Source organism: Erinaceus europaeus, chromosome 1, assembly GCF_950295315.1.
Source record: "Erinaceus europaeus chromosome 1, mEriEur2.1, whole genome shotgun sequence".
NCBI lineage: Eukaryota > Metazoa > Chordata > Mammalia > Eulipotyphla > Erinaceidae > Erinaceus > Erinaceus europaeus.
This window is the reverse complement of record NC_080162.1, coordinates 185689698-185713405: the sequence shown is the minus strand read 5'-3', so window position 1 is coordinate 185713405 and position 23708 is coordinate 185689698. Positions and strand designations below refer to the sequence as shown.

The window sequence follows — 23708 nt, the reverse complement described above, 5'->3', positions numbered from 1 at the left end:
CTGCAGGGAGGAACTTCATTAGAGGTGAAGCAGTGCTGCAAATGTCTCTCTTTTTCCCTATCGGTCTCCCCTTCCCCTCTCAATTTCTCTGTCCTATCAAATCACTTAATTAATTAAAAAATTTAAAGACATTTTCTTTATTTTTTTTTATTGCCACCAGGGTTATAAGTTGAGCTTGTTGCCAGCACTATAAATACACTGCTCCTTGTGGACATTTTTTTTTCCCTTCTTACTGCGTTATTTGATCTAACGGAGAGAAACTGAGAGGAGGAAAAAAGAGATATAGAAACCTGCAGACCCTCTTTACCACTTTCAGCATACCCCCTGAAAGTGGGGAGCCAGGCTTGAACCAGGATCTGTGTACTAAACTTGCTATGCCACCACCACCCCCCCAGATTTTTTTTTCATAATTTTGAAATAATGCAGAGACGTCACTGATGTGGAAAAAAAAACTATTAGCATGAACATGTGTGAGTGACAATAGTAGAAATATCTTTGGTATTTGGTTAATGAGAAGGTGATTGTTGGTTGGAGAATATATACACGGTGGGCCCCTTTGTCAAAACTCTGTTGGTTGATTGTTGGTGATGAGGATACAGAACTTTGGTGGCAGATGCTATGTGGAAATACACTTATAATCTTTAATAGTGTACTTTATTCACTTATTTTAATAGGTACAGATTTAAATTGAGAGGGAAGGGGGAACTAGAGAAGGAAAGAGACAGCTGCAGCACTGCTTCCCCACTTGTGAAACCAGAACTTGAACCTGGGTCCTTGCACGCTGTAGCATGTACACTCAGCTGGGTGAGCCACCACTGCCACCCACCCCACCCCCGTCCTGTCCTGTATTCTTAGAATTGTATAAACAACTATTAATTCACTAAGAGAAATAAAAATTTAGAAAATATATTTGGGCCTTTTGTTAGATAAGGTTTAAATTCTTATGCTAGTTCTGTAGCCTGTTGTAATAAATACTGATAATTTTATAATAAATACTGATTCCATTTTGCATAATTTTCAATTAGTTCTAACAGAAACTTTTGTCAGCAAAACATTCAAGGCTAGATTGGTGTAATGATTGCCATTCAAAACCTGCATTATGTTTATACAAGTCTAATGGTAGTATTTTAAGTTTTGCACATCACATGGAAGAACTCTTCGTTTGGGCAGATTGGTAACAAACAATTCATTGAGACTGGATTTTGGATAATATTGAGGCAAACTCAGTTTGCCTCTTATTTTCACACTGCATAAGACTGTTTAGCATATTATGTGGCGATGATGTGCAGGACTATGTAGGACTCCTGTTATTATGGACTGTGAAAAAAGATTGACTGCATCGTACTCACCCTGTCAGATAGAAAATAAACGGAGAGTTACAAGGCAGGGAAATATGGGTAGTCTATCTGAGTAAACCTTTGCAATTGTTAAGAACATGTATCGCTTGCTGTAATATCTGGACTGTATTTTAAGGCTTCCCAAATATTTTCATGTAGTGATGATGATGGTCAATAGGAAGAGGTCACAAGCAATGTGTACAAGAAACCTTGTTCTTACTCCATATCACAATAATCATGAAAGCCAGTTATTCTGATAAATCCCTTTTCATCAGATATAATAGATGTCAAAGGAAATTACTGTAACTTTGCTGTTATCAGAGCTAACAAGTGGTACCGCTTGGATTAAAGCACAGCTTTCTAGTCAGAATTGTGTGTTGCTTGTATTACTTATGCTGATAAGGAGAAAAAGTAAACTTTGTGTGACAGACTTTATGCAGCAATACATTTCATTTTTGCAAAACAGGTGAGCACACTAGAAACATCTATAACCCCATCATTTTCAGCAAGTAAAGTACTTATTGCTTACAGTCAGTTGGAAACTGTGCACTAAATTATTTTCTTTTTAATGTCATATTTCAGCCTTCTGTCTTCGATAACTTACTCTCCTAAATTGGAACGTAAGACATCTGATTGCGTAGTTCCAACAGACAGTGATAATGAGAAGGGAGAACGGAATAGCAAGCGAGTCTGTTTTAATGTGGCAGGAGATGAGCAGGAAGATTCAGGTCATGACACCGTCAGCAACAGAGACTCTTACAGGTAATTAGTGCTGGGAGCTTATTTCTTCAACTAAGTCCAGTGCTATTCAGTATTTCCAGCTACCTTAATGAAACATCTTGACTGTTGCTTTTGTTTATTACTTTTGCAAAAACAATTTTGACAGTAAAGTAGCACATTATCTTTCAGATTCTCCTGTCTTATGCTGAGTAATTTCAGATAATTGTTATTTTTTTTCATGTGGGGTCCTAATTTAGGAACTTGTTCAATCATAAATATAAAAGTAAGTAAAATATGCCAGTGCTAACTATTTTCATTTCAAATATTTCTAATCGTTTGGGTCTTGGGTAGTGAATAGGAGTTCTTTTGCTCCCCTTCTGAGGACTGTTCTACCACTCTCTTGACATTTGATGATCATCTTCTCTCTCCTCTTAAATGCTTTACCTTCTGTGTCCAAATAGTCCTTCTGAAAAGGACATCAAATAGATTGAATTAGGACTCACATTAGTAACCTCATTTTTTAATTTTTATTTATTTATTTATTTTTATTTAAGAAAGGATTAATCAACAAAACCATAGGGTAGGAGGGGTACAACTCCACACAATTCCCACCACCTGATCTCCCTATCCCACCCCCTCCCCTGATAGCTTTCCCATTCTCCATCCCTCTGGGAGCATGGACCCAGGGTCATTGTGGGTTGCAGAAGGTAGAAGGTCTGGCTTCTGTAATTGCTTCCCCACTGAACATGGGCGTTGACTGGTCGGTCCATACTCCCAGTCTGCCTCTCTTTCCCTAGTAGGGTGTGTCTCTGGGGAAGCTGAACTCCAGGACACATTGGTGGGGTCTTCAATCCAGGGAAGCCTGGCCAGCATCCTGATGGCATCTGGAACCTGGTGACTGAAAAGAGAGTTAACATACAAAGCCAAACAAATTGTTGAGCAATCATGGACCCAAAGCTTGGAATAGTGGAGAGGAAGTGTTAGGGAGTTACTCACTGCAAACATTTTACCTAATTACTTCTGTAAAGATCCTCACTCCAAAGAAGGGTGTTATCGACTTCACTAAATGCCTTGTGGGGGAACACAATTCAGTTCATACCACCTTCCTTTCAAACTTGGCTGTGCCATTTCTACCAGGCTCTCAAATGTCAGCTTCTCCAGTGTGCTTCTTTAATTGCAAGTGCCTTATCTCCTATGAATCCTTGTCTCACTGAGGACTGTTCTAACTTGTCATAAATGCTGCTGGTGCAGTTTGAGCATCTTTTGTTTTATCTGTATTGATTTCATGATGAAGACTTTCCTTCCTTCCTTCCTTCCTTCCTTCCTTCCTTCCTTCCTTCCTTTCTTTTTTCTTTCTTTATGCCTCCAAGGTTATTGCTGGGGCTCAGTTCCTGCACCATGAATCCACTGCTCCCGGAGGCCATTCCCCACCCCCCTTTTGTTGCCCTTGTTGTGGTTATTATTGTTGTTGTTGATGTCATTTGTTGTTGGATAGGACAGAGAGAAATGGAGAGAGGAGGGGAAGACATAGGGGGAGAGAAAGATAGACACCTGCAGACCTGCTTCACCGCCTGTGAAGCGACTCCCCTGCAGGTAGGTGGGGATCCAGGAGCTCGAACCGGGATCCTTATACCAGTCCTTGCGCTTTGTGCCACGTGCGCTTAACCCTCTGTGGCTACCGCCCGACCCCCTTTCTTTCTTTCTCTCTTTCTTTTTTTGCCTCAGTGCCTGTACTATGAATCCATTGCTCCTGGAAACCATTTTCCCCTCTTTTGTTGCCCTTGTTGTTGTTGGATAGAACAGAGAGAAGTCAAGAGAGGAGGGAAGACAGAGGAGAAGAGAAGAATAGACACCTGCAGACCTGCTTCACTGCTTGTGAAATGACCCCACCTTCAGGTGGGGAGCTGGGGGCTGGAACCGGGATCTTTATCTAGTCCTTGTGCTTCATGCCATGTGCACTTAACCCGCTGCACTAGCACCCGCGCCCCACCCCGTGAAAACTTTTCTTTACAGTTGTTTTTTACAATGACTTATCATGAACTTATCATCAATGACTTATTATATTTTCCTTCAGACATTTAGCACAGATGAATAGCTGTCACAGAAAACACATTTGTTTTATTCTTACCATAACCTTTTGTGACAAGCTGTAATGTTAACTTCATGATGCTTACAAAGAAGCTGAGGTTCTCAGAGTTATACTACCTGCCTAATAACCAGGTAATCTGGCTTTCAGTTCATCTCTTAACTGTTCTACTGTCTCAATTCCTATATGAACAGGATTTTAACAGCTGTACTCATTGACTGGATACATAACCGTATATGACACATAATTGACCATTTCTTTATTTTTTTTATTTATAAAATGGAGATATTGACAAGACGATAGGAAAAGAGGGATAAAGTTATGCACAATTCCCACCACCAGGACTCCCTACCCCCCTTGAAAGCCATTCTACTCTTTATCCCTCTGGGAGCATTTACCCAGGGTCATTATGGGATGCAGAAGGTGGAAGTTCTGGCTTCTGTAATTGCTTCCCTCTGAACATGGACATTGACAGATCGATCCACACTCTCAGCCTGTCTCTCTCTTTCCCTAGTGGAGTGCGGCTCTGGGGAAGCAGCCCCAGAACACAGTGGTGGGGTCATCTGCGCTGGGAAGTCAGGTTGGCATCATGTTAGCATCTGGAACCTGGTGGCTGAAAATGAGCTAAGATATAAAGTAGAACAAATTATTGACTAATCATGAAAAGGTAAGAATATTGCAGATGAAGATTTGGGGGTCTCAGTTTTGAAAAAAGCTAGTAGGTCTATTTTAGGTATATTCCATGGGGCCCATGACTTTACTAGCTTTTGCCTGAGTCTGACAGCTAACATGCAGATGGAGCCAAGGATCATCTGGGGAGATGGTGTCATAGTTGGAAAAAGGCCCAGGAAGCTGCATCAGGGAAGAGAGTAGCTCCCAAATACAGGAAAAGTGTATAAATATTGTTGACTGTAAACCCCATCTATTTGCTCTGGGGCCCATATTCAGCACAGGAGCCTATGGAACCATTTAGTTTTCATTGGCTTCTAAAGATAAAAGCATGTTCTTTTATAGCAACCTGTGGCTCCTCCCAAGTTAAAAGTTACTTAATTAGACAAACTTCTAGTTACTTGTCTAAAAGTACTTTCTTACCTCAAGTTCTGGTGTCAGATAATTAAAATTACTCTCCCTGTCTCCCTGTAGGTTATAGTAGACACTTTAAATATAACTTTAAATTTAAATACAGGCCCTTTGGAATATAACTAAAATATGCCTACTAGCTATCTATAAAATGGAGGGCCCCCCCGCCCCCAACTCTTCATCTGCACTATTCCAGCCTTTAGGTCCATGATTGGTCAACACTTTGTTTGGCTTTATATGTTAACTCTCTTTTCAGCCACCAGGTTCCAGATGCTAGCATGATGCTGACCAGACTTCCCTGGACAGACAACCCCACCAATGTGTCCTGGAGCTCTGCTTCCCCAGAGCCCCACCCTACTAGGGAAAGAGAGAGGGAGGGTGTGAGAATGGATCCACCAGTAAAAATGCCTCTGTTCAGTGGGGAAGCAATTACAGAAGCCAGACCTTCCACCTTCTGCATCCCACAGTGACCTTGGGTCCATACTCCCAGAGGGTTGAAGAATAGGAAAGCTATCAGGGGAGGGATACAGAGTTCTGGTGGTGGGAATTATGTGTAGTTGTACCCCTCTTATCCTATGATTTTTATAAATAAAAATTTAATAATAAGTAAATAAATTTAAACAAGTCTTTTTTATTTATTCTGCAATTTTTGTCTCCTGAACTATTTCTGGGCTCTGAAATAATGTTTGTGTGCACACACACAAACATTGAGAAAGTTCTTTCCTCCTACACATTTACCATTACCAAGTTCTTGCTCTGTGAGAATCCCTTTTCTGTGCTGAACTCTGAAGCAGAGCCAAGGTACAGATACTCCTTGAGTCTCTGAGAAGGCAGTTGATGAGGTAGGATCTCAGGAAGACATGAAAGGCAGAAATCAGGGCTTTGCATGCATTATTAAATTAGCGACAGGCACATAGTATCAAACAGATTATGTGGAGCCAGGTGATGTCACACCTGATTCATGCTTAAGGACCCGGGTTCAAGCCCCCGTTCCCCACCTGCATTGGGAAAGCTTTGTGAGTGGTGAAACAGTGTTGCAGGTGTCTTTTTGTCTCTCTCCCTCTCTACCACCTCCTTCCCTCTCAGTTTCTGATTGTGTCTATCAGATAAATAAATAACAATAATAAAAAAATTAAAAACCAAATGATGAAGAATTTTAAGTTCGGTTTGACTCATAGTTTCATAACTCTGCTTTAAAATGTTATTTAGAATTACTTTCTATGACAAAAGCAAAAGCAAATCTGAAAAGAATATTGTAATGAAGATGCATTTTTAAAAATTTATTTATTTATCCCCTTTTGTTGCCCTTGTTGTTTTATTATTGTAGTTATTATTGATGTCGTTGTTCTTGGATAGGACAGAGAGAAATGGAGAGAGGAGGGGAAGACAGAGAGGGGAAGAGAAAGATAGACACCTGCAGACCTGCTTCACGGCCTGTGAAGCGACTCCCCTGCAGGTGGGGAGCTGGGGGCTCGAACCGGCATCTTTACACCGGTCCTTGCACTTCGCACCACATGCACTTTACCCACTGTGCTACCCCCTGACTCCCGAAGATACGTTTTAAGAAGTAGGCTAATGGTTAAAGGCCTCTTTTTTTGTTTGAAACATTAACAACTATTAACTCTTTCATGCATCTGTCTCATAAGAAAGCACCGGGGGAAATTTTGCACAGTAATGTCTAACTTATTCCTTTCAGTGACTGCAACAGTAATAGGAACTCCATCGCCTCCTTCACCAGCATCTGCAGCAGCCAGTGCAGCTCATACTTTCACAGTGATGAGATGGACTCAGGTGCGTTTGGTGCAGGCATCTGCCTTTTCAACACTTGGAGATAGGTTTAAGGAATTGAATTGGTTGATTCATATGCATCTTGGTGGCCACAGACATTGAATTTCAACGTCATTTGCTTCCATTTCTCAGTCCCATTAAGAGGAACTGAATAAAAAGGAATGAATGAAGCAAACCAATATTTATCTTAATACAAGCCCTATGTTCTTTTTCTGGTGCTGTGAGGAATGATTGATACAAAAAGAATACATTTTGCTGAATTACTGACCATGATGAATTGCTGTGAGGCTTTGAAAGGTCTTTGAAAATAAGAAATCTTACGGCAGAAGCTGCACCTGTCTGAGCTGTTTATCTGGGTGACTGGGGAGGGGTAATGCGATAACATTGAGTCATATAAATATCTTGTAATTACTATGTTTTGAGTTGGTTGTGAACAAAACTTTTTAATCCAAAAGGACAAATTTTAATTTTAAATGTGCAGTTTATTTCTGTTACTTTGTTATAGAAAGACACTATTTGAAAAAAAAAATCTTTCTGATAGACATCTGCTTTTATCTCAGGTTCAAAGAAACTGTAATCTGAAATTATAATAACTATAAAAACTTCTGAAGCTTTTTTTTCTATCATGATAGTTAATGTATAAAATAAGAACTCAAGTTTAGTGGTCCGGGAGGTGGTGCAGTGGGTAAAGTATTGGATTCTCAACTATGAGGTTCTGAGATCGATCTGGCACATGTACCAGAGTGATGTCTGGTTCTTTCTCTCCTCCTATCTTTCTCACGAATAAAGAAATAAATTCTCTTAAAAAAGAAAGAACTCAAGGTTAATTACTTCCTATTTTTAGGAAAATATTTTGGAATATTAAACACGGCCTAAGTTGAATGATGCTTTTTTACACTTAGGTGATGAGCTTCCTCTAAGTGTTCGAATTTCTCATGATAAACAGGACAAGATCCATAGTTGCCTTGAACATCTTTTCAGCCAGGTATGATTGGCGAAATTGTATTTTTTTTCTTTCCTTTCTTTCTTTCTTTCTTTCTTTCTTTCTTTCTTTCTTTCTTTCTTTCTTTCTTTTTTAGTTTTTTCTTTGCACAGACCAAACTGTTTAGACCTTGGAGTTAGGATGGTCAAAAATCAATTTGTGCTTCCAGTTTAAAAATTGAAATAGGATCCAGGAGGTATTTCATCCAGTAAAACACATCCATTATCATTTCTGAGGACCTAGGTGCATGTGTGTGTATGTGTGTAAAATAAATACTACTTCAGACAACAAACCTAAAAGACTGTTGTAAATATAAAGTACTTTGTAGTTAATTTTAAAAAAATGGGCCAGGGAAATAGCACTGTGGCTTATGCAAGAGATTCACATGCCCGAAGGGCCAGAAGTCCTAAACTCATTCCCTGACACCAGAACTGGACAGTGCTCTGGTATATATATATATATCCTACTTTTAGTTTCCCTTTCTGTTCTTCTGTTGATGAGTGGGACCCTCCCATACTCATCCTTATCTTTCTGACTTAGCTCACTTGACATAATACCTTCTATCTCCAGGCAACACATGTACCCAAGTGATGTCAGGGTTTTTTTCTCTCTCCTCCTATCTTTGTCATTAAAAAATAAATAAAATCTTTTAAAAAATGAAAGTAGCGTGTGTAACATTTAATCTTTAAAAAGTATATTATGGGGGCCAGTGCGTAGTGCACTGGCTTAAGCGCACATAGTGCGAAATGCAAGGACTGGTGCAAGGCTCCCAGTTTCAGTGCCTCTGGCTCCCCACCTGCAGAGGCGTCTTCGCTTCAAAAGCAGTGAAGCTGGTCTGCAGGCGTTTTTCTCTCCCCATCTCTGTCTTCCCTTCCTCTCTTGTTTTATCTCTGTCCTATGCAGCGACAAGAGCAGCAGCAACAACAGGGGGGAAAGATGACCACCAGGAGCAGTAGATTTTTAGTGCAGGCACTGAAACCAGCAATAACCCTGGAGGCAAAAAAAGGAAGAAGGAAAAAAGAAGGGGAAAGTATATTATGTATTATGACTTTATTTTCTGTTTTGATAGGTGGATTCAATTACTAATCTCCTAAAAGGGCAAGCTGTTGTGAGGGCATTTGAGCAAACCAGGTACCTTACACCAGGTCGAGGATTACAAGGTAAGGTTTAAAAGTAGCTGTTAGGTTGAGAGAAGATAGCTTACTTGGTGGCTGGGGAAGTAACACAGTACGTAAAGTTAGACTTTCAAGCATGAGGTTCCAAGTTTGATCCCCAGCATTGCATGTGCCCAAGTAATACTCTTCTTCTCTCCCCCTTATCCTCAGAAATGAAAAGTTTTTTCTTAAAGATAAATGCTCTATTTCTTTGTCATGAGTATAACCTAGGTTCAAGTCTGACCTCTACTGTGCTGGGGGATGCTTTGGACCTATGATATATTTTCTCACTTTTGTGTCTGTCTCTCTAGCTGAAAAAATTCAACCAGAAAGTCCTGGAAATGGTAAAAATTAGCATTAGGGGCCAGCAAGATAGCTTACCTTTGAGCATTCCTTCTTTTTTCTTTTTTACCTTTATTGGATTAATGTTTTACATTTGACAGTAAATATGATAGTTTGTACATGCATATCATTTCTCAGTTTTCCACATAACAATACAACCACCAGTAGGTCCTCTGTCAGCCTTTTCCAGGACCTTTTCCCAGGAGCATGCCTTCTTTGACATGTTTGTGACTCAGGTTCAAACTCTCCATGACTTTGGGGAAGCTTTGATACTGTGCTGTCTTGGTCTCTGTCTCTGTCTGAAAAAGGAGACGTAGAGGAGTAAAACCTTGGTGACAACAAACATGAGCCGGGCAGTGGAACCCCGGGTTAAGCACATATATACGAAGTGCCAGGACTCGTGCAAGGGTTCTGGTTTGAGCCACCAGCATCCTTCCTGCAGGGGGTCGTTTCACAAGCAGTGAGACAGGTCTGTGGGTATCTGTCTTCTCTCCTCCTCGATATCACCCCCTCCCCTCTCAATTTCTCTCTGTTTTATCCAATGAAATCGAGAGAAAAAAATGGCCACCAGGAGCAGTGGATTTGTAGTGCATGCCCCAGTGATAACCCTGGAGGCAAAAAAAAAAAAAAAGGTATTTATTAGAAGTAATTGGGAAGCAAAAGTGGAAGAGAATATAGGCATGAAGCAAAATAACACTATAGGAAGTTCTGTTTTTTCACATTATAACTCACCAATATTACTTCTATTTTGTTAAAATTTGAATATACAAAAGCATCTTTGGGGCCGGGTGGTGGCACACCTGGCTGAATGCACATGTTACAATGCAGAAGTACCCAGGTTCAAGCCCCTGGTCCCTACCTGCAAGGGGAAATCTTTGCAAGTGGTGAAGCAGGGTTGCAGGTGTCTCTCTGACTCTCTTCCTCTCTGAATCTCTTCCTCTTTAACTCCCCCACTCCTCTCGATTTCTAGATGTCTCTATCCAATAAATAAATAAAGCTAATTTAAAAAATAAAAAATGCCTCTATATAGAACTTTAGATTCCTTTGAAATAGGTTATTTTATGCCTTCAGGGACTGTACAGTACACAAATGAGCTAACTGAACAGATCTAAATGTTTGGTTACATTTGCTACAACCAAACATAATGCCTGTTTCTACTGAGATTATATTTATTTCATAGTAGTAGGGAAAAAGGATTTTCCAGCAAAGGGTTTGGTAAACAGAAAAGGACTTAGAACTGCCATATTCTGACATCTGATTTAAAACAGTGAAAGTGGAGTTTTGATCTAAAGTTGCTCTTTTGTTTAAAAAGTCATATGCAAATATGTTAAGTCTTGATTTTCCAGATTTAGCAGCATTTGTCCTGTGCCTATGAGATAGCTCAAGAGAAGACCCTATGAGGATCACCATATACATAGAGAGTGAGAGAGGATTTTACAATTTATGCGCCTGGTGACTGGTAAATGTTTGATCCTAATAGATGTTTTCTGTGTTTATTTAGAATTTCAGCAAGAAATGGAACCCAAATTGAGCTGTCCTAAAAGGTTAAGGCTTCACATCAAGCAAGATCCTTGGAATCTTCCTAGCGGTGTTCGCAGTCTTGCTCAGAGCATCAGGAAATTTGTGGAAGGTTAGAATGAGCAGCAGAAGTAGTATACATAGCACTAGCAGTGGTCACTTACAGACTCATTGATACCCCAAGTTCAGTACTGTTTTGATTCCTTTTTTGCAATGTATCTTGTAAGGAAATGAAAACACTGACAAAGATAAAGGAGAAGTGGGGAAGAAGAAATAAGATTTCAGAACCTCATGTTCCAAGAATCTAAATGATACAGATTTATCATGGAGAATATTCTCAGTGACGGTAATAAAGGCCCATGCTTAGGAAGACAAATTTAACATCAGAGAACTCACTGTTTTATATTATGAAACAGTATCAAAGAATAACTGGAGGATTTGTTAAAGCCAAGAAGCTAAATTTAATGGATGCCTAAAAATATCAATTGTGAATATAGGTATCAAAATAACTATATAGATTATATCACTAGTTGATTTTTTTTTCAGATTTTGACCTATGTTGATTGCTTTGACCTATGTTGATTATTTTTGTTATCTTTACTCAATACCCCTTAGTCAATACAACCTGTTGTTGGAGAGATAATAACTTCTGGATGCTAGTGAACTTGCTAATATGCTATTTAGGACAAAATTTAAAAAGGGATTTTTTTGAGAGTTTCCAAAGTGATTCTGGTAAAAAAAAATGAATTTTTTTTCAAAATCTCTAATTTAGTGATTTTCTCCTTGATGACTACAGCACTTGTTGGCAATATCTAGAGACGTTTTTGGTGTTCACAGTAGTAAATGTGTTATTATCATTACTGGGTAGTGGCCATACTTGCCGTCATATATTCTGCAATGTACAGGATAATCTTTTTTTAATCACTTTTATGGGGGGGGAGTGGATTATATTGTAGTTATTGACACATGGGAATAATCTGTCATCTCATGAGAGTTCACTCTGAACAGTCACCCACAATTTAGCCCTTTTGACATCATCAAGCAATAGAACCCCAAGTTTCTCTCCACCTTCTCCCCCTTTCTCCCCAGAGTCCTTTGGTGTGGTACATTATACTCCCCCTCTTAGTCTAACACCCAGAGTTTTCCCTCTGTGTCCTTATTAAAGTCCGCCTATAAGAAAGTTCATAAGGGGAGTCGGCAGTGTTCTGGGGAAAAAAAAAGACTGAAAAATTAACTGATAGATTTTTTTTTTTCTTTGCAGAGGTAAAGTGTAGGATACTCATGGCTCTTCTTGAATATTCAGGTAACATTTTGCATTACTTTTATTATTTAAATTTAATTGAGATGCATGACCTTAGAAGTTTTGCACTATGAAGTCAGTGCCTTTGGTTGCTACAGAAATGAAAACTTGACCCTATGTTCCTCATTTTAAGATGTTATTTACCTATTGATTTATTGGATTGAGCTAGAAATTGAAATGGAAGGGGGAGATAGAAACCTGAAGCACAGCTTCACTGAAAAATGAAACTTGCCCTGCAGATTGGGGGTAGAAGCTTGAACCTGTGTCCTGGCGCATTGTAACGTGTGCACTCAACTAGGTGCACAACCACCCACCTCCAGTTCATATATTCTTTAAAATTTTCGTAGAGGTTTTAAAAAATATGTAAGTGTATGCTGATGGATTAGCTCAGCTGGATAGTGTATTGCTTTGACATGTGAGTGACCCAGGTTCAATTCTGGTCACTACTACACTGAAATAAGCTTGAGTGCTATGGTCTCTTTCTTTCTCTCTCTGCCTCTCTGTTGCTATCTAAAATGAGTTCATTAATGATTAACTGATTAATTAAAACAAGCTTATCTTCTATTAAAAGTAAGAAACAAATACAAATGATGTTTATATAGTATATAATAAAAAGAGTGTGCAGGCTTTGGTAAGTGGACTATGCAAGTGAAATTTTATTATCTTTATTTATGTAAGTGGAATTTATTGTAAAACTGTGTCTAACTTTTATTCGTGATAGTAGAATGTAGGTTTTGTTCGTAAACAGAAGACTCAGAGTCAAGCAGTGGGGAAACAGACTATGCTTTTGATAAGAGGAGTCTGACTATAAAAATCATGCTTGAAAGGGATGGGTACAAGAGGAAATAAACTTGTGACCTTCTTTATACTCTACCACACTTGGAAATTTTAAATTATAATTTAATTTACTCCAGAAGACCCAATATCTGGATCCATCTTCCTCAGGTGTAGCATAGAGTATGTTGTCCAGCCTCCCTTCAGAAGATGGAACATTGTCTACTGTTGTTGATTAAAGTTGAGGGCAAGGTCCTATGAAGGGCCCACAGAGGGGTCTATTTTGTTGTTCCTGATAGAGATGACTGCTAACAATGGAGAGAGGGATTTATTTGAGGTCTAGGTCCATCATGTCTGATTGGGAATCTAAGGACTCTCCGACTAGGGCCCCAGCTTTATATTTTTGGGGAGTCAGAGACGACCTGAACTGCCCCTGTGGCTCCAGACAGACTATGACCCACATAGTCAACGACTGCCACCTCTCCAGATTCAAAGGAGGTCTTGAAACTTTACATCAGGCTCAGCCTGACGCTGGGGTGGCCTGATAGTGACTAAAGAGTCATCATTAAAGTATGCCAGTCTCTTGCCCTTATTCAGCTTTTATAATCCTTACTTTGATATGGTTAGCTTTGGAGTATGTGAGAGAACTATAATAGGAAGTAGTTGAGGAGGGTACCTAAGTCTAAGTAGACACTATTTCATTAGGAACTTTATACTGACTCAGTGCAGACTATTGTATACTTTTACTTTCAGGTATATATTTTGCCCTAATTTATGGATACATGTGAACATGTGCTGTATCTACGGGACCTGGTCTATATCAAGGTTTTGAGACTTTGTTAGGAATTGAACCTACTGGAATAGAATTAGAGGATATTATGAAAGGAAAGGTCTCACCTGAGTAATGAGGCTGAAGGGTTGACATTCCATGCCCTGATGTCTCTGGACACTGAAGTGAAGCATGCTGAGTTGGTACTCTTTGTGTTGATTAGTTTGGGATCAGCAGAAGCAATATCATTTGGTATGAGCTAAGTTGGTACTCTTTGTGTTGATTAGTTTGGGATCAGCAGAAGCAATATCATTTGGTATGAACTGAGAGAAGAATGCAGGAAAGTGGGCCCAACCCTAGAGTTTCCAGGACTGGGGAAAATATAGGCTCTATAGAGGAAGTCGGAGGTTCCTGCTGTCTTAGGGTTTAAGAAGGCAATAGATAGTTTTTGCTCTAATCACATTATTTGGCAATTGGGTTAACTTTGAAATATCCCTTTGTTAGGATTTGCTGTGTCTTATATAACATCACCATAATTTTGTCCTTTGATATTATTTGTTTATAGCCATGCCACCGGTTGCTTCTGTTCTCCTTGGTCTAAGCTTTTAAGAGAGTCAACATATGAGTAGTCAGGTGGTAGTGCAGCCGGTTAAGCGCAGGTGGCACAAAGCCCAACGACTGGCATAAGGATCCCGGTTTGAGCCCCCGGCTCCCCACCTGCAGGGGAGTTGCTTCACAAGTGGTCTGCAGAGTCTGTCTTTCTCTCCCCTTCTCTGTTGTTCCCTTCTCTCTCTCCATTTCTCTCTGTCCTATGCAACAATGATGACAGCAATAATAACTATAACAGTAAAACAACAAGGACAACAAAAGGGAATAAATAAATAAATATTTTAAAAATTTTTAAAAAGAGTCAACATGTCAATGACTCAGCCTATGCATTAAAAAACTCAATCTGTGCTTTAAAAAGTTTGCAACTGTCAATCAATTTTTCCTGTCTAATTTTTTGTCTCTAGGATTATTGCTGGGGCTTGGTTCCTGCACTACAAATTCACTACTCTTATGGCCACTTTTTAAAAATATAGGACAGAGAGAAATTGAGGGGGGACAGATAGGGATAAAGATTCCTGCACACCTGCTTCACTGCTTGTGAAGTGATGCACCTGCAGTGGGGGAGGCGGAGGCTGGAACCTGGATCTAACTGGGATTCTTATGTTAGTCCTTACACCTCCTACCAGGTGCACCACTGCCCGGCCCCGTATTATATCATGCTTTTATGTCTCTTGTTTATGTTGCATTCTTTTGTACGGAATGACTGGGGTTGCTTACAAGTCATTTCCTTTGGTTTAGGGCAGCTATGGAGCTCTGGCTTTTTAAACAATTAGAATTGAAGTTTGCTTGTAAAACAAGTTCTTAGAAGATGAATTTAAAGAGATGTGTAAATACTGGAATGAAATGTCTATTTTTAAACAGACAAAAATAAAAAGTACATTCTGTTTACAAAAGACTACTTTGAGGAAAAATAAACATTCAAAACAAAAGTCCAAAAGCAAAGCTCCATAATTCATGTAGTTTGCTAGAGCCTAGACATAGCAGTTGTGATTTTTGCTTAATCTATCATTAATAAGATGAGGAAAGAATATAGTTTGTGAAATGTGGACAGCTGTATATTTTGGCTGGGAGTTAGCACATGTTGATTTCTTTCTTAATGGTGTTGTTCCTTCCTCACTTAGCAGTAAATGTCAGCACCCACTCAGTGCCAGACACTGTGATGGATTTGAAAATAAAGAAGAATCTCAATAATGCTATGTTTTTTCTTCACTTTGCTAACATTTTTTTTTTTTTTTTTAGTTTTCTTTTTAATTTCTGCTGTTTTTGTTGCAGATTTAAGAAGTAGGGATGTCCATGCTTAACATATAGGGACCATATGGCTTAAAGTTGATGGCATGAGCTGTTGAAAGTACATTGGCTCTGAGTTCTCTGAACATAATTCATGTTGTATGTCACTTCCTATAACCTTAATGTGCTGATGGTCTACTGAACATAGACATGTTAGTAAAATTCCATAGTCCATTGTAATTAGTTCTCTACTGGGAGAATATCTCTAGACCATTGGTGACTGAAAGAAATGTATAATACTTTTGGAAGGGAGATTTCATAAACAGAGATCAAGTTTCAATAGTTGGATACGTTTCAATAGTGCACCGAGATGACTCTTGAACAGTTATTTAAGTTTACTAGGTGAAAAGGGGCCTAAAGCCAGAAGGGACCTATGGAAGACAGTGTTGATTAGATTACTTAAATGGCCATTTAGAGTTTGAGGAATGTTGAACAAGTTCACTATAGTCACTATTTCAAATACTAAATTTTATTATACTTATGACAAACTTGTGAAGAGTGTTTCTTATGTTTGCTGAATGGAGGGAAGTGTTATGTTGAGAAGCTCAGTGTAGAGAGTTGGCGATAAAGATCCTTTTATGACTCTAGGGTTTCCCACCTTTGTAATTCATAGTGATTTGATACTTGAAAAATTCTAGGGAGTCGGTGGTGTCGCAGCTGGTTAAGCTCACTTAGCGTGAAGCACAAGTACCTGCGTAAGGATCTCGGTTCAAGCCCTGGCTCCCCACCTACAGGGGAGTAGCTTCACAGCAGATCTGCAGGTGTCTCTCTTTCTCTCCCCCTCTCTGTCTTCCCCTCCTCTCTCCATTTCTCTCTATCCTATCCAACAACAATGATATCAACAACAACAACAAAACAATAAGGGCAACAAAAGGGAAAATACATAATGAAAAGAAATTTTTTTAAAGGAAAGAAAAATTCTTAACATTCGATGTGCATCTTGATGTCTGTGCAAACAGGTCACACTCTCTTCTCTGAAATAAGAAGGTGGCACCTAGAAATCACCTCATGAGATAATTTCAAAAGTATCTTTGTTTAATATTTAAATGTAGTGTGGTTGAAGGGTATCTTATGTATTTATTTCTGTCATTATTGTGAGCATAGATATGGCCAACGATGCATTTACATCTAGACTCCTTCACATCCTAGGAATTAGTGCAGCTTTTAATTCCTAGAGGATATTTGGTGCTTAAAGTTTTTACTTAATGCACACACAACTTTCATGTGATCAGTTCTGGTTTTATAATGATATTAAATGGAAATTTTAATTTGTCTTAAAGCACATAAACCATTTGATAGCAAAGAATAGAATAAACATCTAAGTAGTTTTTTAAGACTACAAAAGAAAGATGTGTTTTGTAGAAAATTGAAAAACTTTGCATATTTATCAACAACTCTATTTATTGTAAGTCATTAGTTGCTCCAATAACAAAAAAAAGAAAGAGAAGAAAAACACTTGAGAATTTCTTTTCAAAAACAGTTTGAGAATAGTTATTTTCATTACAAACATAACAAAATTAACCCTTGTTGATCACTTCTAAAGCTAATGATGGAGCCTGACCATTCCCTCTTTTGAACTTAACTTTCCATTATTGATATAAGCTCTTTATTTTTTATTAGATTTTTCATTAAAACATTATTCTCAAGTTATAGGAGGGAGCATTCTTGCCAAAGCTACTGAAGTTATTTTCAAAACACTTTCATTTTTCTGTTTTTTTCATTCTTTTTTTAAAATATTTACTTATTCTCTTTTGTTGCCCTTGTTTTATTGTTGTAGTGATTGTTGATGTTGTCGTTGTTGGATAGGACAGAGAGAAATGGAGAGAGGAGGGGAAAACAGAGAGAGGAGAGAGAAAGACAGACCTGCTCCACCGCCTGTGAAGCGACTCCCCTGCAGGTGGGAGATGCTTATGCTGGTCCTTGCGCTTTGCGCCACGTGCGCTTAGCCCACTGCGCTACCGTCCAACTCCCTCCATTTTTCTGTTTTATTTTGAGGTAACTGAAAAGCAGAACAAGATTTTAAACTCCACACAACAATTTTGACTTTCAGTTTCTCTCGTGAGCCTCAGTATTGTAGCTGCACACTTGGATTAACAAGCTATTCTAATTATCCTTTTAAATCAGATTAAACCCAAACATTTAAACAAGTTAGAGAAGGAACTCGTGCATTTGCATTTTATTGAATTCATCTGCTTGTTAGCTGCTCTATTGGTTTGTTATTTCCATTCATTATTTCAGTATTTATTGAATGTCTTTCCTGCTAGAAATAGGTTTTAGTTTTTCTTTAGAATTTAACAAAATTTCTAGTCACTTTTAAAATATTGTGGCTACCTTTAAAGCTCTATTTCCCATCTATCAGAATTAGGAACTTCATTCATAATTACTTAATGGAAACCTTAAACACATGTTGGTTAAATTAATAAGCTGAACAATATGTATGTTCCATGGTCACTGTTTTGATCTGCTGAAACAGCAGTTATTAGTTGAGACTAGTATGAATATTATTATAGAATTAACTATTTAAAATAGTTAATCCCTTTCTATAAGTCTGTGGTATGTATTAACAGTGAAACTGAGTAACATGCCATAGTTAAGTTAAATGTCCATTTGCTTTTGATGGTTATTAAAAACAAATGTTTAATGCCTTAGTAAACAACTTAAAAGTATGTTTTTGTATAAACAAAATAACAAAGGTATTATTTATTTCTACGTTATATAGAAATGCTAGAGGTGCTTCATTTCAGAAGATTAATTATAAAATACAGTGTTGGGGATGGATTACTATTTTATGGTGGAACCAGAAACTCATGTATACATAATTTCACCATAGTAGGTCACTTTTTTCATTCAGAGAGAGACAGCTAATGGAGAGAGATCATGGCGCTGAAGACTCCTGCGTTGCCAGAGGAACTCCCTTGTGGTGCCAGGCTTGAATCTGGGACGGACTGCATGTAAGACAATGCAGACAGCCTACCTGGGGTGCAGCCTTTCCAGTCCCAGATACAGTTACTTTTATCTTTTTGTTGTTCTTCTTCTTCCATTACTTCCTGATTTTTCCATTTTACAGTGTGTCCAACTTGGTATTTGTATAACTTATATAGTTAGTGTATATTCAACCATCCGAAGAAGTTAGCCATTTGTGATAAGACTATCAAGGGCATAACTTCTTTGCATTTGGAAAACCTTTGACTATAAGTGGCAGTTACATGCCTTCATAGCAAGTTAGTTTAAAAAAAAAAAAAGGGAGTCTGGCGGTAGCGCAGCTAGTTAAGTGCACCTGGTGCAAAGCGCAAGGACTGGCTTAAGGATTCTGGTTTGAGCCCCTCCCCCACCTTCAGGGGAGTTGCTTCCATTACTCTCTGTCCTATCCAACAACAACAACATCAATAACAACAACGATAATAACCACACCAATGTTAAACAACAAGGGCAACAAAAGGGAAAATAAATATAAAAAAGAAAGAAAGAAAGGAAAAATCTTTTTAAAAAATCCATGTAAGTGTAGGGTAGTAAAGATCATCATATGTCAAAACTGTATATATACTGAAGTCAAGGAAATATAAGAATTTATTGAATAAGTGAATTCAACAGATTAAAATATGCCTAATATTGTAACCAGACACCAACATTTTGCCAATATGCATTTCTTATTAACATTTGAGGAAGTTTAGTAGGTAATTTCTAGAGAAATGTTTTGTACCAGTAGTATATTTTGTCAGAGGCAACAGAAAAAAGAATGGAGTTTGAGTTTTCTTTAGGAAAGTACTCAACAAATGCAAATTTTGTTTCAGGAGGAAAGAAAGTGAAATAATGATGTGTCATGTTTCCATTTTGTTTTCTAAAACAATTTAATGATTACCAAATAAAGTTATGGTGTAATTATGAATTTATTTCATATTTCTTACATTTTTGATAGTGCTTTGTCTAATGCATAGTAACTACAATGTATATGCTCATGAACTCAAATTCAGAGTTTTCTCATGGTACGGGTTTAGTGAAAGGATGAAATAACAATAAATGTAAATGCTTAGTAAATTGTTTTTGTTCACTTACACCATTTTTCAAAACTGTCTTTCTGTTTTCCCGGATCACAGATAGTGAGACACAGCTCCGAAGAGACATGGTTTTCTGCCAAAGTCTTGTGGCTACCGTCTGTGCGTTCTCTGAGCAGCTCATGGCGGCCTTAAACCAGATGTTTGACAACAGCAAGGAAAATGAGCTGGAAACTTGGGAAGCCAGCAGAAGGTGGCTGGACCAGATAGCAAATGCAGGCATTCTTTTTCATTTCCAGTCACTTCTGTCACCAAACTTGGTAAGGAATCACAGTGACTTCCACTTAACATCCAATCCCCCCAAATAAGTTGTTATTCATTTCTGTTATCAGCAGTCATCCAGCTATTTTAAAAGAATGTTTTTGGTGTTTTTTTTTTCCCCATGGGCAAGTGTAATTTTCAAAAATAGAAAGCTCTCACCTATTTTTATTTATCCTCAGTGATTACTAAAAACTGAGAAAGTCTCCATCTGTTTCTGATTTCCATATCCCTGAGCACTGACTGTAAAAGGCCACCTAGGGAAAAAGGGCCTTTCATCTCTTGTCTCTTGCTTAGGGTCTAGAGCATACCGCCACCTATGAAGCTAGTGCTCCCAGGGAGGCAGATGTTCTGGAGCCCACTGGATCTGCTTTGATTACGTGCATGCGTTACAATCGTTTAAAATTGCACACGTTAAACGATGTTAGTTCCTTCCATTGTCTACATGTGCACCCTGTTAAACTCCAGAACTTTGCATTAATTACTTTAGAATATTCCATGTTTATGCATTAGTTTCCCATAGTAGTTGTATAGAAGCAATCTTGAAGTATTTGATAAATAAAACTTATTAATATAGAGATTTTTCCAATATATGTTCTGTGGTTATAGTTGCCATGTCTTGGTTTTTAAAGACAAATATGTTCACTCACTTAAAAACACAAAAGTGTTGATTAAATAGAATTGTGATTTTTAAAGATAAGATACAATTTTATCTGAAAAGTGCATATATATCATGCAACAAATCCCTAAGGTGTTATTCAACCCCTCTATCTCCAGTCATCCCCGGAGTTATTTGCTTTGATGCAATACAAACCCTCAAAAAGTGTATAGCTGTGGGTGAAAAAGAGTGTGCCCATGTGTCAGCAACTGCACTGTAAACCATTAATTTTTATCATAAAATGATAAAGAATAAAGTACTATACAATATGCAGCTATAAAGTACCATAGTTAAGATTTTAAAGAAGTATATATTGAATGTATATAGAAAAATAATGGGGGCCAGGCGGTGACACACTTGGTTGAGTACACACATTACAGTGCACAAGGTCCCAGGTTCGAGTACCCGGTCCCCACCTGCAGGGGGAAAGCTTCACGAGTGGTGAAGCAGGGCTGCAGGTGTCTCTCTGTCTCCCTTCCTGTCTTAATTTCTCTCTCTATTCAATAATACATAAATAAATAAATCAAATTAAAAAAATAATGTTATTCAACAATGAAATTTTGGGAAGAAGATAATTGTTGTGATACACACCCATAAAAGGTTATTGTTTTGCTCCCATTTTTTTTTTATAGCCACCACAGCTATTTTTATTTGCTACTGGGTACTATGCCTGTATAGACTTCACTGCTCTCTGTGGCCATTTTTTTTTCTTTTTTGGTAGAGATAGAAAGAGAGAGGGTGAGGGTGAAGCAGCACTAGTTCACTACTTGTGAAGCTTTCCCCCTGTAGGTGAGGATGTAAGGCTTGGACCCAGATGGTGGACCTTCTAATTTTTCTGCTTCTTTGGGGTTTTGGCCTGCCTAAGTGATTCCTTTGCATACAGTTGGACATATTTACTATTGCTTTCAGCCTCTACTATCACTGCCAAAATATATAAGGCTAAAAGCTTACTACCACAACATTTTCAAAATTGTGTAAAGTACGTTAAATTAGTATTTGAAAGATTGATTAGCATTCTTAGCAAAGCAAGTGTTCTTTTTAAGTAATAATTTTAAACTTTAATATATACATTGTGTGATATAAGGCTTATTCTTTCCTGATGAGATTATTAATGGACTGTAGATAACCCAAAACTTCTAATAGAAACTCCAGAATCTCTTACTAGAAAGATATTGTGGTCAAGGAGGTGGCACAGTGGATAAAGTGTCGGATAGACTCTCAAACCTGAGCTCCAAGAGTTTAATCCCCAACAGCATATGTACCAGAGTGATATCTGGTGTTCTCTCTCTCTCTGTGTGTGTGTGTGTGTGTATCATTCTTCATGAATAAGTAATAAAATCTTTTTAAAAAAGATATCATTGGAGTTGGGGCCAGGCGGTGTTAAGCGCACACATTGCAGGGTGCAAGGACTTAGGCTCAAGCTCACGCTCTCCACCTGCAGGGGGAAAGCTTCACAAGCGGTGAAGCAGGGCTGCAGGTGTCTCTCTGTCTCTCTCCCTCTCTATTACCCTTCTTCCCTCTCGATTTCTGGCTGTTTCTAACCAATACATAAATAAAGATAAGAAGAAGAAAAAAGAAAAAAAAAGATATTATTGCTGAGACTTATACTAAACTTGTCACTGTAAGTGACCTGTCTTAGCTCTAAAATAAAACACTGTAAAAACAAGACAAATGAATAAAACTAATTGGATCTCATGCTCACACGATTCTAGATTGAAGGCCCATAAAAGTAAGTGAGGTGAAAATGATTCTTATCTCCAAGATCTTGGGAAGAAAAGTCATCACACACACGCAAATTGTTTCTGTCACGGTTTCAATACATTGCAAATTGAATAATGAATAGGTTATCTTAGTGTAAAATCAAAGACCTTTATGTACTGTGACTTTTCAATATGACAATATTTTTGCTTAGTAAGATATTCACTGAAAAGTTATTAATATGTATTTGTGTTTAGTTACTATTTAAAAATAAATGTGTCTACATCTATTGGTATATAGCAAATGAAATTAATATAGTTAGAATGGAACTACAAAATAGACAAAGGCTGGGCAGAACCAGTTAGATAATGGGAAAAAAAGGAAAATAAAAACAATGTTGAGGGACATAATTTTATTTCAAACAATAAATTCTGAGATGATAGGCCAGGTGGTGGCTCACCTGGTTGAGTGTACACACGACAGTGTACAAGAACTCAGGTTGAAGTCCCTGGTCCCCACTTGCAGGGGGAAGGCTTCACAAGTTGTGAAGCAGGACTGTGGGTGTCTCTCTGCCTTTCACCCTCTCTATCTCCCCCTCCTCTTTCAATTTCTCTCTATCTATCCAATAATAAATTAATAAACAAAATTCTGAGGTGAATATTGTTAATTTGACTTACATATAAATAAAATACAAGTGAAGTTATTTTTGGTCTGGGGATAGAACTTGCTATTTTCTGTTCTTTTCTGTTTCATTCTACTTCAGCCCATATAACAATACTATGTGTCCATGAGCCACCTCCCAGACCACTAACAATACCATGTGTTGTTGTTCTTTTTAGACAGATGAACAAGCCATGCTAGAAGATACACTGGTTGCATTATTTGATTTGGAAAAGGTTTCATTTTACTTTAGGCCATCAGAAGAAGAGCCACTTGTTGCTAGTAAGTAGTTAAATGTTACTGGATGCTTAATAGAATCTCCTTGTTATCAAAGAACGTATGTTACACATTCTATGAAATGTATTTTATAAGCTGCTTAAATTGTTTCAAGTAAGACACCGAAAATTTTAACAACACAGCGGGTTAAGCGCAGGTGGCTCAAAGTCCAGCAACTGGCGTAAGGATCCCGGTTCGAGCCCCCAGCTCCCCCCTACCTGCAGGAGAGTCGCTTTACAGGTGGTGAAGCAGGTCCGCAGCAGTCTGTCTTTCTCTTCTCCCTGTCTCCCCTTCCTCCATTTCTCTCTGTCCTATCCAACAATATCATTATGAACAACAATAACTACAACAATAAAACAA

At 38.2% G+C, this 23708-nt stretch overlaps 1 protein-coding gene across 3 annotated transcripts in view; it reads left to right on the top strand.

Moving 5' to 3' along the window:
- PREX2 (phosphatidylinositol-3,4,5-trisphosphate dependent Rac exchange factor 2) overlaps nt 1–23708 on the top strand; it is a 300270-nt gene that overhangs the window by 191589 nt on the left and 84973 nt on the right. For all 3 annotated transcript variants that reach the window (XM_060200550.1, XM_007527146.3, XM_060200558.1), the window contains exons 26-33: nt 1920–2099; nt 6920–7014; nt 7914–7996; nt 9063–9153; nt 10991–11119; nt 12269–12310; nt 19841–20058; nt 23252–23354. In XM_060200550.1, coding sequence (XP_060056533.1) covers nt 1920–2099; nt 6920–7014; nt 7914–7996; nt 9063–9153; nt 10991–11119; nt 12269–12310; nt 19841–20058; nt 23252–23354 — 941 coding nt within the window. The remainder of the gene's footprint in view (nt 1–1919; nt 2100–6919; nt 7015–7913; nt 7997–9062; nt 9154–10990; nt 11120–12268; nt 12311–19840; nt 20059–23251; nt 23355–23708) is intronic.